Source organism: Lucilia cuprina, chromosome 2, assembly GCF_022045245.1.
Source record: "Lucilia cuprina isolate Lc7/37 chromosome 2, ASM2204524v1, whole genome shotgun sequence".
NCBI classification, from domain to species: domain Eukaryota; kingdom Metazoa; phylum Arthropoda; class Insecta; order Diptera; family Calliphoridae; genus Lucilia; species Lucilia cuprina.
In genome coordinates this window covers 16,393,581-16,409,528 of record NC_060950.1, presented here as the reverse complement: position 1 = coordinate 16,409,528, position 15,948 = coordinate 16,393,581, and the positions used below count along the sequence as shown (strand labels likewise).

At 24.8% G+C, this 15,948-nt stretch overlaps 1 protein-coding gene across 9 annotated transcripts in view; it reads right to left on the bottom strand.

Moving 5' to 3' along the window:
- Positions 1 to 22: 22 nt before the first annotated feature.
- Positions 23 to 15,948, bottom strand: part of LOC111677555 (protein bunched, class 2/F/G isoform) — a 271,155-nt gene continuing 255,229 nt past the window's right edge. For all 9 annotated transcript variants that reach the window (XM_046945594.1, XM_046945633.1, XM_046945641.1 and 6 more), the window contains one exon: positions 23 to 1,137. In XM_046945594.1, the coding sequence (XP_046801550.1) occupies positions 652 to 1,137 (486 nt within the window). In that variant the 3' untranslated portion in view covers positions 23 to 651. The remainder of the gene's footprint in view (positions 1,138 to 15,948) is intronic.

The following is a 15,948-nucleotide window of genomic DNA, read 5'->3' as shown; positions in this document are numbered from 1 at the left end:
AGGAAACAAATGTTTTATTTACTTAAGGGTTTTAAAGGGCGTGTTAGGAGGGGGGCGTGGTTTTTGTTTTCAGGGCAGGAGGACTATTTAATTATATCACATTATAAATTAAAAAAAATGTTGCTTTTCTTTGGACAGCAACAAGAGTTTTTTTTTTTTCTTTTAAACAACTTAGCCGCCAAAAGAAACTCTTAAGAGTTGGCTCTCAATCACTTTTTGCCAATTAAAAATTTTGTTTAAACATTTTTTGAAAACTCTTAAGCTTAAGCTGAGAGGTTGTTTTCTTTTTTTTGAGGGGGAAAGGATATGTTAAATGAAAAAAACAATAAAACTCCTTGGTTTAGACACCTTCAACTTCATTCAACATTCAACAGCATCAGCAATATAATTATCCTTTTTCTTTTTTTAAAGGGGTGAGTATAAAGTGAGTGTAGGTGTGTAGTAAATTTTTTTGCTTAAGTGTTTTTTTTCTCTTTTCTTATATTTTGTTATATTTAAAACAAAATTTAACACTCATATTTTGGTTGGTTGTTGAGAGTGTGTGTGAGAGAGAGAGAGTGAGAGAGTAGTAGTAACAAACACAAACAACATACTCGTGTTGCAGCTAAGACTCTGAGCTAAACGACAAACATTTTTTTTCTGTTTAGACATTTAAGACATGGGTCCATTTGTGGCCTGTACCGCTGAACCCTGTGTTGTAGTATCTTCATTATTAACAGCATTTAGATTCTGTTGTATAACATCAACATTTTGTTCTGTTTGTACTGTTGCTTGTTGAGTGGTAGGTGTTGCTGTACCACTTCCTACATTTGACTGGGGTGTTGCTGCCGCTGCTGTTGCTGCTGATGTTACTGTATTGCCTGTCACATTGTTGGCCGCTGTTGGTGGTGCTGCTGTTATGGCAGCTGGTGTGGGTGCTGCCGTTAACATATTACTACCATTGGTTGCTGTCGAACCGGCAATTTGCAATTGTGTTTGCATTTGCAGCTGTTGTAATGTTTCCTGTGACATATTAGCCTTGAGTATGGTATTCTCCACTTCCAATTGATTGATTTTGTCCATTAGTTCGGAAATTTTCTCTTTAAGAACCTCAACCTCCTCACGGACGGCTATCATCAAATGGGATTTGACGAGATCCTAAAATAGATAGAGAAGAGAGAGAAAAATAAAGTTATTAGTAAAAAGTTTTCTATATATAGTTGATTTCCTATAAGCAACATGTTGCTATTTATGTTAAACATGTTGCTAAGGAGGATTTTTTATATGGCAACCTAAAGTTGCAACTAATTTTATAATAAAGAAGATAATATTACAAAAACTTTAGTATTCAGTTTTTTCTTAAAACTAATTTGTAAACAGCAACATGTTTAGCTACATATTTAACTAAACATGTTGCCAATAAGTTTTTTTCATGTTACATTAGGTATTAATTCTACATTAGTATTTTAAGAGAAAAGTTCATATAATTATGACTTTAGTCTTAAGTTTTTCCTTAAAACTAATATGTAAACAGCAACATGTTTAGCTTAAAAGTAAACTAAACATGTTGCCAAGATGACTTTTCATGTTGCCGTATTAATCCTATATTAATATTACAATAAAGAAGATACTAAAAAAAAACTTTAGTATTAAGGTTTTCCTTAAAAGTTATTTGTAAACAGCAACATGTTTAGCTACATATTAAACGAAAAATGTTGCTAGAATGTTAATTGTTATATTGAAACCTAAAAGCTTAAATTGATTATATAAAAGATTTATTTTTTATTAAGTTTTCTATTAATATTTATTTGAAATCAGCAACATGTTTAGCTACATAGTAAACTAAACATTTAATGGTATGGATTTTCATTTAACAACAAACTTCTGAAACTATTTTGAAAACATTTAATAGAATAATGTAAAAAATTTCAGCTAAATTATGTTTCTAAAGCAATTGAATGAAGGTTTAGCAACTTCTATCAAACTAAACAAGTTGCTGCAGTTATATTTCTTGTTGCAACAAAAAATCTTTAACAAATTTTACACGATATCATAAATTTCTCTAAAATATTGTTTTAAAATTATCAAAAATAGTAAATTTAGCTTCAGCAACATGTTTAGAAACATAGCATATAGTGCTAAACATGTTGCTAGGTAAAATAAAATACAATTAAAAAGTATTCTATGGATTTCTATAAAAGATTAGTATTAAGTTTTCTTAATTAGTTAACATAGGTTAAGGATCATGTTTAGATACATAATAAACTAAACATGTTGCTGAAATAACTACAATTTTTTAATATTTTATAAATTTCTTTTAAATATCTGTTAAACACATGTTATTTTCTTTTAATTTAAAACTAATCCCAGGCTTTAAGGATTTGTGTTGAATATGTGTAAAAAGTGATTACATTTCAAAAGCAAGACAAACAAAAAAATGGTACAATAAAAATAAAAGTACAATAAACTAAAATTAGATCATTCTATAACATATAAAAGCTTTTCTAAATCCTCTTTTTCTTTAACAAAAAAATTCTTTTTCAAACAATATTTGTTTTTTTTTTAATAAATCAGAACAAAAAGAAATTCTTAGAAATATCATAACAATGCCCATTAAAAACGTTTATAGTTTAAAACTTGCTTGCTTAGCCACATGTTTAGCAACATGTTTTAAAGAATTATTTAATATTTGCTTACACTTTTGCTTTTCTTAATTACCCTGACGTAGTTAGTTATTTGTAACAGAAAATAAAATAGAAATTATATAAAAAAAAAACATTGTAAAAATATTACCATCATGTCATAATGGGTTTTTTTTTAAGTTTTAAGCTGTTTTTTTCTGCCTTAAATGTAACACGCAAGTTTTGGTTTATGTTTGTTTTTGCCTGTAAAATGAATCATCATATAAGGTGCTAAAGCTCGACCAAAAAACAACAACAGCAAAATAAAATCTTTAAATCAATATTTGCACACCATGAACAAATTTAATTTTCATTATATGTGTTTAGTTGTTACCAACTGAGCTAGAAGATAAAATAGTATAATTTTCTTTTTTTTTGCAGTTTTATAGCATTTTATCTATTACTATAAGTGGAATAAGTATATTAGCTAGGTGACCTTCAAATGACATTTTTTTGTAGAATAATGACCATTAAAAGCAATTCACAAAAGAATAAAATAGAAATGTTTAGAAAGTTTTATTCTATTAAAGGAATGTTTAATTTGTTTAGCAACTTGTTGCTAAATAATATTTGTTAATTTTTTAACTGTTATTTGTTTCTAGTTTAATAATATTATAAAAATATTATTTTTTTTAATGATTTAAGAAATTTTTTTTCTTAGCAACATGTTGCTGGCAAAAAATTTGAATAAATTTTTTAAAGCTGTTTAAGTTTTTATGTACTTTATAGTTAAACTGTTTAATATTTTGTATTTGAAGAAAATTTGGTTTTCGGCAACATGTTGCTGGCAACATATATTTGGTTTTAAAAATTTTTGAAATTTTATAATTTAAAGAAAATTGTATGCTGTGAACATGTAACAGTTAATAGATTTGTAATTTTTACAAAATTTATATATTTTTAAAGGGGATGATGCTTTAAGCGAAGGAGAAGTCATGTTTTAAGCAACATGTTGAAGACATTTCTTTGTTATATATATAAAAAAAACTTAAATGGAAATATAAACAGGCAAAACTTTATATTTAACATTTTGTGTTGTTTTTTTTTACTGAGAATTTAAATGTTGAAATTTGATTGAAATTCATTTGTTGGCAACATGTTGCTGTTATACAGTTTCACACAAAAAGTGTTTAAAGAATTTTTTTTGCAAACATTGTTTGAAATTCTTCAAAAATTCCCAAAAAATGTTTTCAATTTATCTTAAATTATTGAATTCTACTTAGATTTCTTCTATACAAATGTTTAGCAACATGTGTTATGTAAATTGTTATTACTTTGTTTAAGCAACAAGTTGCATACATCATATTTTTACTATTTAAAGTATGATTAAAGTTTTTACTGGATTATTTGTGAAAATTATTAAAATGTAGTTAATTTTGCAAAATTTTCTATTCTGGCAACATGTTGTGGTCTTTCAAAAAGTGTTTTATAGCAACATTTTTTTTAAACAATATTTAAACTATTGTTAATTTACAGCAATATGTTTTAAATTTAGTTTAAACTATAGGATTTTATTTAAATTTCTTAAAGCACAAAAAAAAAATCTGCAAAAATTTAAATAATGTTTAGCAACATATGTTTGGCAACATTTTAAATTACAAAAATTTTTCAAAAAACTTTTTGAAATTTTTAAAAGTAATAGAATTTTTATAAAAAAAAAATATATTTTTATAAAAAAAATGTTTAGCAACATGAGGCTAACAACATAAAAAAATGTTTAGCAACATTTTAATTTAAAAATCCTGCAAAAATAGCTTTAACTGTAAAAATAATTAAATTTTAATAAAAAACTATTCCTTTTTTTATGATAAATTGTTTAGCAACATGTTGCTAGTAACTTTTTGTAACATGAAACATTAAGATTTATTTAAAATCTGGCAAAAAATAACTAAATTTCAAACATAATTAGACATTAATAAAAAACAATCACTTTTTTTGTTATAAATTGTTTAGCAACATGTTGCTAGTAACTTGTCATAACAAATTTGCACGAATTTGTAATTTATTATAAAATAAAGCCTAATTTCTTGTTCAAAATTATAGACAATAATAAAAAACCTTCCTCCATTATCATCATGAGTTTAAGAAACCAAAATCATTTTCTAAACAAAACAACAACATAAATCTACAAACGTCAATTGTTTTTCGTCTTTCAAACATTGTCAATAACAAATGTATTATTTAGTCAAATTTAAAGAATTCTAACAAATCTTTATGAAGGATATGTGATAAATTTAGGCCAAGCATATATATTAAGTTTCAAGTGAGTGACACACTTAAGTACTTTTTTATGTTTTTGGTGTGTTTTTGATTTGTAAAAGGTAATTTGAGTATTTAAGGATCATTAATAAGATAATTTGGTTTAAAACAGAAAAGGTCTTTTATTTTCATTCTGCAAATATGTCAGGGTAAAAATTTTATTTAATATAGATTTTTGTTCATGTTTAATGTTTATAAAATAAAAATAGATTTCTTTGAGTTTTGTTGAGATTTTTTTTTTTTTTTGAAATTTATTTATAGATCTTTAAATAAATGAAAACATAATGAATAACAGATATTTATTTATGTATACAAATCAAAGGCTGCTTTTTGTTGTAATAAATAATCTTAAAATAAGTTTTTTTTTTAATATAAAACAACAACAAAAATCCCCATTAAGTTTAAGACAAAACCGCAAAGCAGAGTTTTATACAAAAAAAAAATGGATAAACAAATTTCTGATAATTTCCTTATTTAAACCTTTTAAATCTTTCATTTTCTTTTTGCCATACAACAAATTGGATTTGTGCCAACAAAACTTAAGAATATTATTCATATTTTAGTTAATCATAATAAGCAAAATAATTATTTGTTTTTTTGAAAATCTTTCAGTTTTTTTTTTTTCATTTGTTTCTACGCTGATTTTCCATTTGACAAAATATTCATTTTAACACAACCACGTGTTTGAAAATATGTTTGCTATTAGGAAAACTAAATGAAAATATGTTTGAAAAAAAAAAAAAAAAAAACAATACAAGGTTATTTGAAATAAACTTTTTTATTCCAATGAAACAATTTAAAACAGTTGTCTTTTATGTCTTTACAATGAAAAGAGGCAAAATATTCAAATTTTTATTTGAACTAAAAAACGTGTTCGGGGTTTTTTTTATAATAGTTATATGCTAATTTTATAAATAAATAAAAAAATTTGGCAATAAATTTATTAAATACACAAATTTAAATAAAATATTAAAAAAACGTACGTATAACGTCAAAAATTTAGGTTTTTAAATTAAAAAACCACTCCCCTTTTTTAATGATAATTTATAAAGTAAACAAGTTGGAAATGAGTAAGAAAAACTTTTAACTTTAAGTATAATATTAAATTTAATAATAACAATGCTTAAAATCTTAAAAAACTCTTAGAAATGTTTAATTTTATTGAAAAAATCTTTAATACTGCAAGAAATGTCAAATTTTTCCCACAACTATGACAAGAAAACAAAACAAAACATCAACCAGCCAGACATGGGAAGTTTAGTAGTATAGTACTTTTTCATACTCTTTTTGATAAGGAAAAATTCGGTAGTACCCTCTTCACTTATGATAAATTAAACACCTAGTAGTTCTATAGCCTAGATTCTAGGCTCTAGAATCTAGACTAAAGTCTAGTCTACAAGCATACACACACAAACTAAATAAAACTAAATCCAAACCCAACACTCTTTAATTGAGTTTTTAATTTGTGCAAAAACAAAAAGGTAAACAAAGCAAAACAATTGTTATTGTAATAACTCAAGCCTAAGAAAGTAAACAACAAAGCACTAACACAGTTGTTGTTGCTGTTTGTAAATAATGACGTAAAGAAAATGGCAAAGAAAAAGTTGAATTTATAATAAAAATGCTTATAATTTCTACATTTTTAAAGGGATTTTATTGAAATTTATTTTATAAATAAAAAAAACTGTAAGGTATTCATTTTAATAATAAAATTTTAATTAAAACTAAGTTTTATTTGTTTAAAACTGTTTAAAAACAAAAAGAAAATTAAATGTTTTAAAAAAAATTAATGAACTTTATTAAACCAGTTTAAGTTAAATTTATTTTATTTAAATGTTTTTGCAAAAACAATATTAATAATAACCACAAAAATTAACACCTTTATTTATCATAATAAAAAAACCAGTTTGAACTGGTATTTTTTTCTTTAACAATGAATATAAATAATTTTTTTTTAGCAAAATTGAAAAATATTTTATATTTTAAATAAACAACAAATTTATATGTGTTTTTTTTTCTTCTCAAAAAACAGCCACCAATTATGGCAGCAGACTTGTTAAGTTGGTGCCTTTGCAAATAGGCTTGTTTAGCTAACAGCAACAAAAAACAATCATTATTTCTTCAAGTTAAAAATAATCAAATACTTTTTTTTCTTTTTTAATTTTGTTTGGCAAAATTTCAAATTTTCAACAAAACACAAAATTTTATAAAAAAAAATTTTATTTGCTTGTTTTGTCTGGTTTAAAGCAAAATATTATCAACAAAATTTTATATCTAAATTATTATCTATAAATGTTTTTACTTAATTATTTGGCTCATTCATAAAATTTATTTAAAGATGTGTTAATAACATATAATATAAAGGAAGTAAAGTGTGTTTAAATTATATATTTATAAATTTGCAATTTATATAAAAAATATTAAAAAAATGCTTTAGATCACCAAGAAAATGATGTGTAAACATGTTTCCTTAAAAAAAGGTTTTTTCTTTAATTTTAAAGAAAAATTTAAACAATTTTATTAAAAAAAATGTTTAATTAATTTTGGATAAATTAGACTATAGTGTAAACTATAAAGTAAACCAAAGAATAGACGATAGAGTAGACCATAGATTAGACTACAGAATAGACTATAGACTACACTATAGACTAGACTATAGACTAGGCTATAGACTACACTATGGACTAGACTATAGACTAGGCAATAGACTAGACTATAGACTAGACTATAGACTAGACTATAGACTAGACTATAGACTAGACTATAGACTAGACAATAGACTAGACTATAGACTAGACTATAGACTAGACTATAGACTAGACTATAGACTAGACTATAGACTAGGCTATAGACTAGACTATAGACTAGGCTATAGACTAGGCTATAGACTAGACTATAGACTAGGCTATAGACTAGGCTATAAACTAGACTATAGACTAGACTATAGACTAGACTATAGACTAGACTATAGACTAGACTATAGACTAGACTATAGACTAGACTATAGACTAGACTATAGACTAGACAATAGACTAGATCATAGACTATAGTATAGACTGTACACTAGAGCATAGACTAGACTATAAAGTAGACTATATAGTAAACTATAGAGTAGACTATAGAGTAGACTATAGAGTGGACTATAGAGTAGACTATAGACTAGAATATAGACTAGACACTAGACTAGACTATAGACTAGACACTAGACTAGACTATAGACTAGACACTAGACTAGACTCTAGACTAGACTATAGACTAGACACTAGACTAGACTATAGACTAGACACTAGACTAGACTCTAGACTAGACTATAGACTAGACTAAAGACTAGTCTATAGACTAGACTATAGACTAGAATATAGACTAGACTCTAGACTAGACTAAAGACTAGACTATAGACTAGACTAAAGACTAGACTATAGACTAGACTAAAGACTAGACTTTAGACTAGAATATAGACTACACTCTAGATAAGACTATAGACTAGACTATAGGCTAGACTATAGACTTAACTATAGATTAGACTTTAGACTAGACTAGAGTATCGGCTAAAGTTTGGATCGTAGAAATATAAAAAATATGGATTTATTTGACAAATTTTGTTTAAAAAAATAGATCTAGATACGTTCTTAACAACATGTTGCCAGCAACAAAATTAGTTTATAAATACATGCGCTAAACAGTTGCCAAAAAGTTGTTTTTTAATAAATCTTATAGGTGTTTTTCCACGGACAAATGATTCATTTGAATGAAAACTTTTCGGTTAAAAATTAAAACGTTTATTACAAAAAATTGCTCCTGAAAAAATATAACAATCTTTAAAATCTCTTTAGTGTTTTAAAGGATAAATTTTAGAAATAAATTTTAAATTTCTTTGTGAACTTGAAATGTGTTTGCCTTTCTTTTTGGATTAATAAAACAATATGAATCATTTAAAATAAATAGAGAGAGAAAAAACTCTATACTAAATTTAATTTTATGTAAAGAACAAACAAAATTAAATGTATAGAAAAAACACTTTAAAAACGTTTGCGTGTCTGTCTCTGACCAACGCAATTGGATGCCAAACAATAAGATAAATCAGACAAATAATCATCAACTAAAGGCGTCTAAATTCTTAAATATCACATAATATTTTTCATATAAAGACAAAGAAGGCACATCAGAGACAATATACATTTTTTTATTTTGTAAAAACAACACATGTTGAGAAATTGACCTCAAACCGAGCAGAACTGAACAGCAGGTAGTTTTCTTTTTGTTTTTAGAAAGAAAAATCCTTAAAACAAGTGTTTTTTCTAGTTGTAATATTTAGCTAATTTAAGGTTAGTGAGGTTTTTTCCTCTTTAAAAAATTTAAAAATTTCAAGTGCATTTTCTTTATGATATGTTTCAATAATTTTATCTATTCTCAATATGTGGGCTATAGCAAGCACACTTTAAAAATTATATGAATTTTAAAATAATGAAGTGGGTGCTTGTTTTACATGTTGTCGAATATTTTTAAAAGTTATTGAATTTATTTTTGTTAAAAAAAATTCAACAAAATTTTAACACATTTGAATAATTTGTTAAAATTTAATTCAAATTTGTAAGTAGGTGGCAAGCATTTTGACAAAGTATTTAAAATTTGTTTATTTTTATTATTTTGTCTAAAGCTCGGTCTCAATTAGATAATCGATAACGTAATCGAATCGTTTGTTTTGTGAGTTTGCACAGTTTTTCGTTTTGTTTGCGCAAACTCAAGAATGCAAACATTTTTTGAAAAACTGTAAAAATTTTAAAGAAAAGAGGTTTTTAGTTTAATGTTTGAAAAACTATTTTATAGCTTGGTTATTTTAAAACGCTAATTATAGCTTTTAAAAGTTCTTAAGAGCAAGTTCTTAAAAACTCGACTTTAATAAAAAATTCACAATGAAGAAAAGTTTGCCAGGCAAAAAAGCTTTTAAATAAAGCTTATTTTTAAAATGGTTCTTTAAGCTTTAAGATTTAAAAATTTTATTTTACAAAATATTGTAGAAACTTGATAAATTTATACTTTTAAAAGTTTAATAGCTCAGCATTTTATAAATTATTAAAAATACTTCACAGGCCAGAGCCTGTTCTTAACACTATTGAAGAAAAGTTTGCCAAGCAAAAAAGCTTTTAAATAAAACTTATTTTTTAATGGTTCTTTAAGCTTTAGAATTTATAAATTTAATTTTACAAATTGTTATAGAAAAAGCTTATAAATTTAAAATTTTCCTTAAAAAAGTCTAATAAAAACTGTTTTTTTATAAATATTTTTAAAATGTTTTGTTTAAGTTCACCGGCCTAAAACTATTGGAAATTGTCCTAACAAGTCACCCTTTACAATATGTTCTAAACTTTTCATGCTTTAAGCCTAAGCTTTTAAAAAGTTCATTAATTTTTTTTAATTTAAATATTTTTTTTTTATTTTATCATTAAAGTTTAAAAAATATTAAAATTTTAATAAATAGAAATCTTTGAAAAGCTTTCTTTTAGCTTTTGCAAATTCTTTAGGCTTTTCTCCGTTCATGTTTACTTAATTAGTTAAGTTCGCAAAGATGTAGGGAAAATTAGCTTTTAAAGTTTAAACTTTTAAAGAAAAGCTTTTTCTTTAAATTTCGAAAGTTTTTTTAATTATTTTATCATTTCTATTTGTTTTTATTAATTTTTGTTTTAGCAAAATTTCAAATATTAAAAGCTTTAAATTATTTAATTTTATTTTTTATATTTTATTTTAATTTAATAAATTAAATGTATTATTTGTTATAAATTTATTTTAAACACTTTTTTGTATTTTCTTTACATATAAATTTAAATAAAATTTTAAAATTTTTATTATTTTTGCTTAATTTTATTTTTAAACTTTAATATAAATATTTTTTTTTTTTAATTTTTAAAAATGTCTTTATGTAATAATTCAGTTTCTTTTGTTTTATTATTATTGAAAAAATCACTAAAAATGTGTTTTCTTTAACTTTAACTTAACACATTATTTTTTAAAATTTTAATTTAAAATGCTTTTAATTTAAATTTAATTTTTTTATTTTTTTAATTTTTAAAAATTTTCTTATTTTATTTTTTTTTTTAATTTTTTTTTGCAATTTCAATTGCCAATTACTCAACTTTTTTCATGGTTTCTTTTTATTATACTAAATATATTTTTTGTCTTTTGCTTAATTAGTTGTCATTGTATTATTCATTATATTCTTTTTCCCCTATATTTCTTACTTATTTCTACAATTTTCTATGTAGTAGGTTCTTGTAAAATCAATAAAAATTTATGAGTGATTTCAAAAAAAAAAAAAAGCTAATAATTTGTTTTTTTTATATACGTACTTTAGCATTTGGCACCATTACATAGCAGGGGCTGTCCTGGCCCTTTTGCCAAATTTCATATAACCAATTTTCTGGTTGACGCATAGACATGGTACCCAACATTTTATTGTTGATTACAAGTTTTTTCAATATAAATTGTTTAAATTGAATTTTTAAAAATTTTTTCTTTAAATTTTTTTTTAAATTTAAATTTTTTAAAATTTTTCTTAAATGTTTTTCTTTTTTTTAATAAAGTTCACAGAAAGTTTTTGTATTTCTGGCTTAAACAGTCTTTTGAGATTTTTGTTAAAAACACTTTTTAAAAGTGATATGTGTTGTATTGGGTATTAATTTTATAAAAAAAAATTTTGCAGTTTTTTTTGTTTAATTTTTTTCTTGTTTTTAAATCACAGTTTATTTCTTGATTTTTTTTTAATTTATTAAATAATTTTTATTTTTAATAAATTATTCAATTTTTTTTTTTTAATTTCTTTTTGAAATTTTTTGTATTATAAAAAAATTTTTATGTGTGAGCAAAGGCACCAAATCTATATTTCTTTCTTTTATTTCTTTTTCTTTTTTAAAAAAAATATTTTTTTTTTTTTAATAATTTTTTTTTCAAATTTTATTTTAGTTTTGTAGTGTTTTTTAAGCAAACGTTTAGCAATAACTAAATTTCTGTATAAGAAAACCATACAATATACATGAAAAATATGAGTTTTTATTTAAAAGAGCATAAGAGCACAACCGGTGCTTATAGGAAAAGCTTTTATTCAAAAGCTTTCTTTAATACAAAATGAGTAATTTTTGTTTTATTTTCACTCAAGTGCTTTTTTAATTTAAACACTTTGTAGGTATTTTTTCTTTGTTTTTTTATTAAAAGTTTATTATTTAAGAATTTTTATTTAGCTTTAAAAAAAATATTTTATAAAATTTATTTTGTTTTATAAAAAATATGCAATAATGTTTCCTTTAACAGTTTTCAAAGGCGACTGAAAGTCTGCTAAATATTAAAGAGACTTTTATATGTTTAGAGCTGTTAAAAAATTTCTAAATTATGTTCTTTTCACTCTCTAAATCTTTAACAAACTCTCCCTCTCTTGCTCTCTCTCTCTAGCTCATTTTTGCTCAAAACTAAAATTATATAAAGAACTGTTAAAAATCACTCAATCAATTGAAATAGAGTTAAATCATCATTAAGAAAATACTCTATTAATTTACTTTTTAAGGCAAAAACACAACAAGACAAACACTCTCTTTCTAAAAACACATGCGCATTTAAATTTTTGTTTAAAAACTACCTGCTATTCTTCTGTTTTTTTACTCCCTATAAAATGCGCCATATGTTTTCTAAAAGAGAAAGAGAGAAACACATTAAAAATTCTCTCTCTCTTTTTTAAAAACAGGTAGATAGATACCTGAAAACATTTTTTATCAAACACAACCTCAAAAAACCATAAACTAAAAGACAAAATTTTTACCATAAAAATCCACCAAATTTTACGTCAAAATGTTAAAAAAACCTCAAAAAAATGTTTAAATTTGTTATTATGAACATCTACTTCTTGTGTGAAATGAATTAAAAAAAGCTAAAAGTTAATTCAAAAAAGCTAAAACGTATTTTATTTGCCATTTTGTGTGAATAAAATATTTTTTTGTAACAATTAATTGATAACGTCATCATATATTGTTGGTTTTTTAGACTTTATAAAATTATAACAAAATTAAATTTATACAATTTTTAGCACTACAAAAAAAGGCTTGTTTGTTTTCTTGTTTTTTTCTTCTTCACAAATAACACATTATCTAATCTATAATTTTAGAATAAAAAAAAAACAATAATCATAAAACAATTCTTTTCTTTATTTTCTTCTCAAAAAGGGCTGGTTGCTGTTGAAAAACATCAAAGAAATGTTAATTTTTTTTTGTAAAAAATTTTGGTTATACAACCGCTATGTTATTTGTTAATATAAAAATTTTCATATATTAGACAATGGACTAGTTCCCTATACTTCTTAGGAAAGAAAAAAAACTAGTTTATAGACTAGTTCACCAGTCAACAGAATAGTCCCAAAACTAATCTAAAAGCTAAAAAATATACTAATGCAGAGACTAGTCAACAGAATAGTTCACAGACTAGTCAACAGAATAGTTCATAGACTAGTCAATAGACTAGACAATAGACTAGCGAATAGACTAGTCACTAGACTAGTCCATAAATAGGTCAATCTACAGACAGGTCGTTAGACTAGTCAACAAACTAGTTCCAAGACTGTTCATAGAATCGACAGACTAGTCAAAAGAGTAGTCCCCAGAGACTAGCCTATACTAGTGCAGAGACTAATCAACTAAATACTTCGTAGACTAGTCAATAGACTACACAATAGACTACACAATAGACTAGTCACTAGACCATTCCATAAATAGTCCAATATATAGACCAGCTGTTGGTCTAGTCAACAAATTAGTTCTCAGAAGGTCCATAAAATAGATAATAGACTAGTATCCAGACTAGTCAATAGGATAGTCCTAAGACTAGTCAATAGGCTAGTCCCCAAACTAGTCAATAAAATAGTCCCCAGACTAGTCAATATATTAGTCCCCAGATGAGTTAATCGACTAGTCCACATACTAATCAATTGGCTAGTCCACAGACTAGTCAGTAGACTAGACTAGTCTATAGATTAGTCTAGTTTAGATTATTAACTAGTCAATAGACTAGTCCCCACACCAACCAGTCCCCAGAGTAATCAATACACTATAGTATAAGTAGTAAGTAGACTAAAACACAAACTAGTCAATAGATTTGCCCCGAGACTATTCAGTAGACTACACCACACAATAGTCAATAGACTAGTTCCAAGTCTAGTCTATAGACTTGTCCGTAGACTAGACTGTAGAATAGTCAATAGACTAGTCCCGAGACTAGTTAATAAACTATTCCCAAGACTAGTCCACAGAGTTCTCAAGTCCACACAACTATTGTATAGTCTAGTCAGACTAGGCCGCAGACTAGTTCATAGACTAATCTTGAGACTATTTCTTAGACTAGTCGACAGAATCCACAACAAACTAGTATCGAGACTAGTCCATAGTTTCCGGACTAGTCAATATATTACACTATAGACAAGTTCATAGACTTATCGATAAGCAAGTAATATATAATATAATCAATAGACTAATTCTCCAGATTAGACAATAGACTAGACCACAAACTAGTCAATATTAGAATCAATAGACTAGTCAAGTAATCCACAGACTAATCCATAATCCATAGACTTCTTCATAGAATAGTATACAGACTAATCGATTAACTAGCCAATAGATTAGATTTTATAGTTATCAACGCACTTGTTGATAGACTAGCCCAAACACTAGTCCATATACAAGACCATTTATTAGTCCATAAACTAGTCTAAAGACAAGATTATCCTGACTTTTGTTTTTTTTTTACATTGCAACTTTTAAAATAATGTTAACTTAGTTAACGATTAGAATTTTAAATTACCATTTTCTAAAACAAGCAACTAATTTTAAAATTCTAGACATGTCTACAATTTTAGCACTCCAAATTTGTTAAAATTTTTATATATAGTTCGAAAAACAACAGACCGAACGCCTTACTTTAAAAACAACACCTTAGAGAACCATATGAAAAAAAAACAATTTCAAAAAATAACATTTAATTTAATAAAAAAAAACTTAAATGTGCCACTCCCCAAAATTGGTTTAAAAATTTTGTCAACAAATATTTTGTTTTTTTTTTGCAAAATATAAATAATAAAATCATAATAGATTTTGTTGTTTATAATCTGCTAATTTTTTTATTATTGTTATTATTCTATATTATTATTTTTTATCAAAATCATAATAAAATATACAAATTGTCAACTAAAAAATTTTATAAAAAAACTCTAGTCATAATAAAAAAATAAGCAAACATCTTGAGTATTAATTAGTGTTAAACATTTTATTTTGTATTTTTTTGCGACGTAGTAGATTTCTTTTTAAGATATTTCTTTTTTTCTACACATAAACAGTTTTTTTTTGTCAAAATTTATTTTCTATTTTATTTATTTATTCTTTCATTTTACACTTCTTCTATTTCAGCGTGTCAAAAACTTATAGCGTGTTTTGGTTTCTGTTGGTCTCTCTCTCGTCTATGGCCATACATATGTATATTGGTGCTTTTCAGTGTTTGTGGTATAAATTTTCATAAAAATTAAATAAAATTAAAAAAAAAAAAACACTTCAAAACATACGATTTCGCTACGTAGTATGTTTATAGTAAAAAGTGTGGTGGTAGGTTATTTATTAAGTTTAGTACTTTGGCTGATAAGAATTTGGTAAACAAATATTTAAAAGATTATAACAGATTTTGTAGAAAATCAAGATAAAAAGTACAATTTTATGTGGAAATAACAGATTTGTATCATTCGCAAGACCTTGTGCCGTCTAGAACTGATCAAGTACTGTACTAGAACTGAACTAAAACTGAACTAGAATTGAATTAGAACTAAACTAGAACTGAACTTAAACTGAACTAGGACTGAACTAGAACTGAACTAGAACTGAACTAGAACTAAACTTGAACTGAACTAGAATTGAACTAGAACTAAACTAGAATTGAACTAGAACTGAACTAGAACTGAACTAGAACTGAACTAGAACTGAACTAGAACTGAACTAGAACTGAACTAGAACTG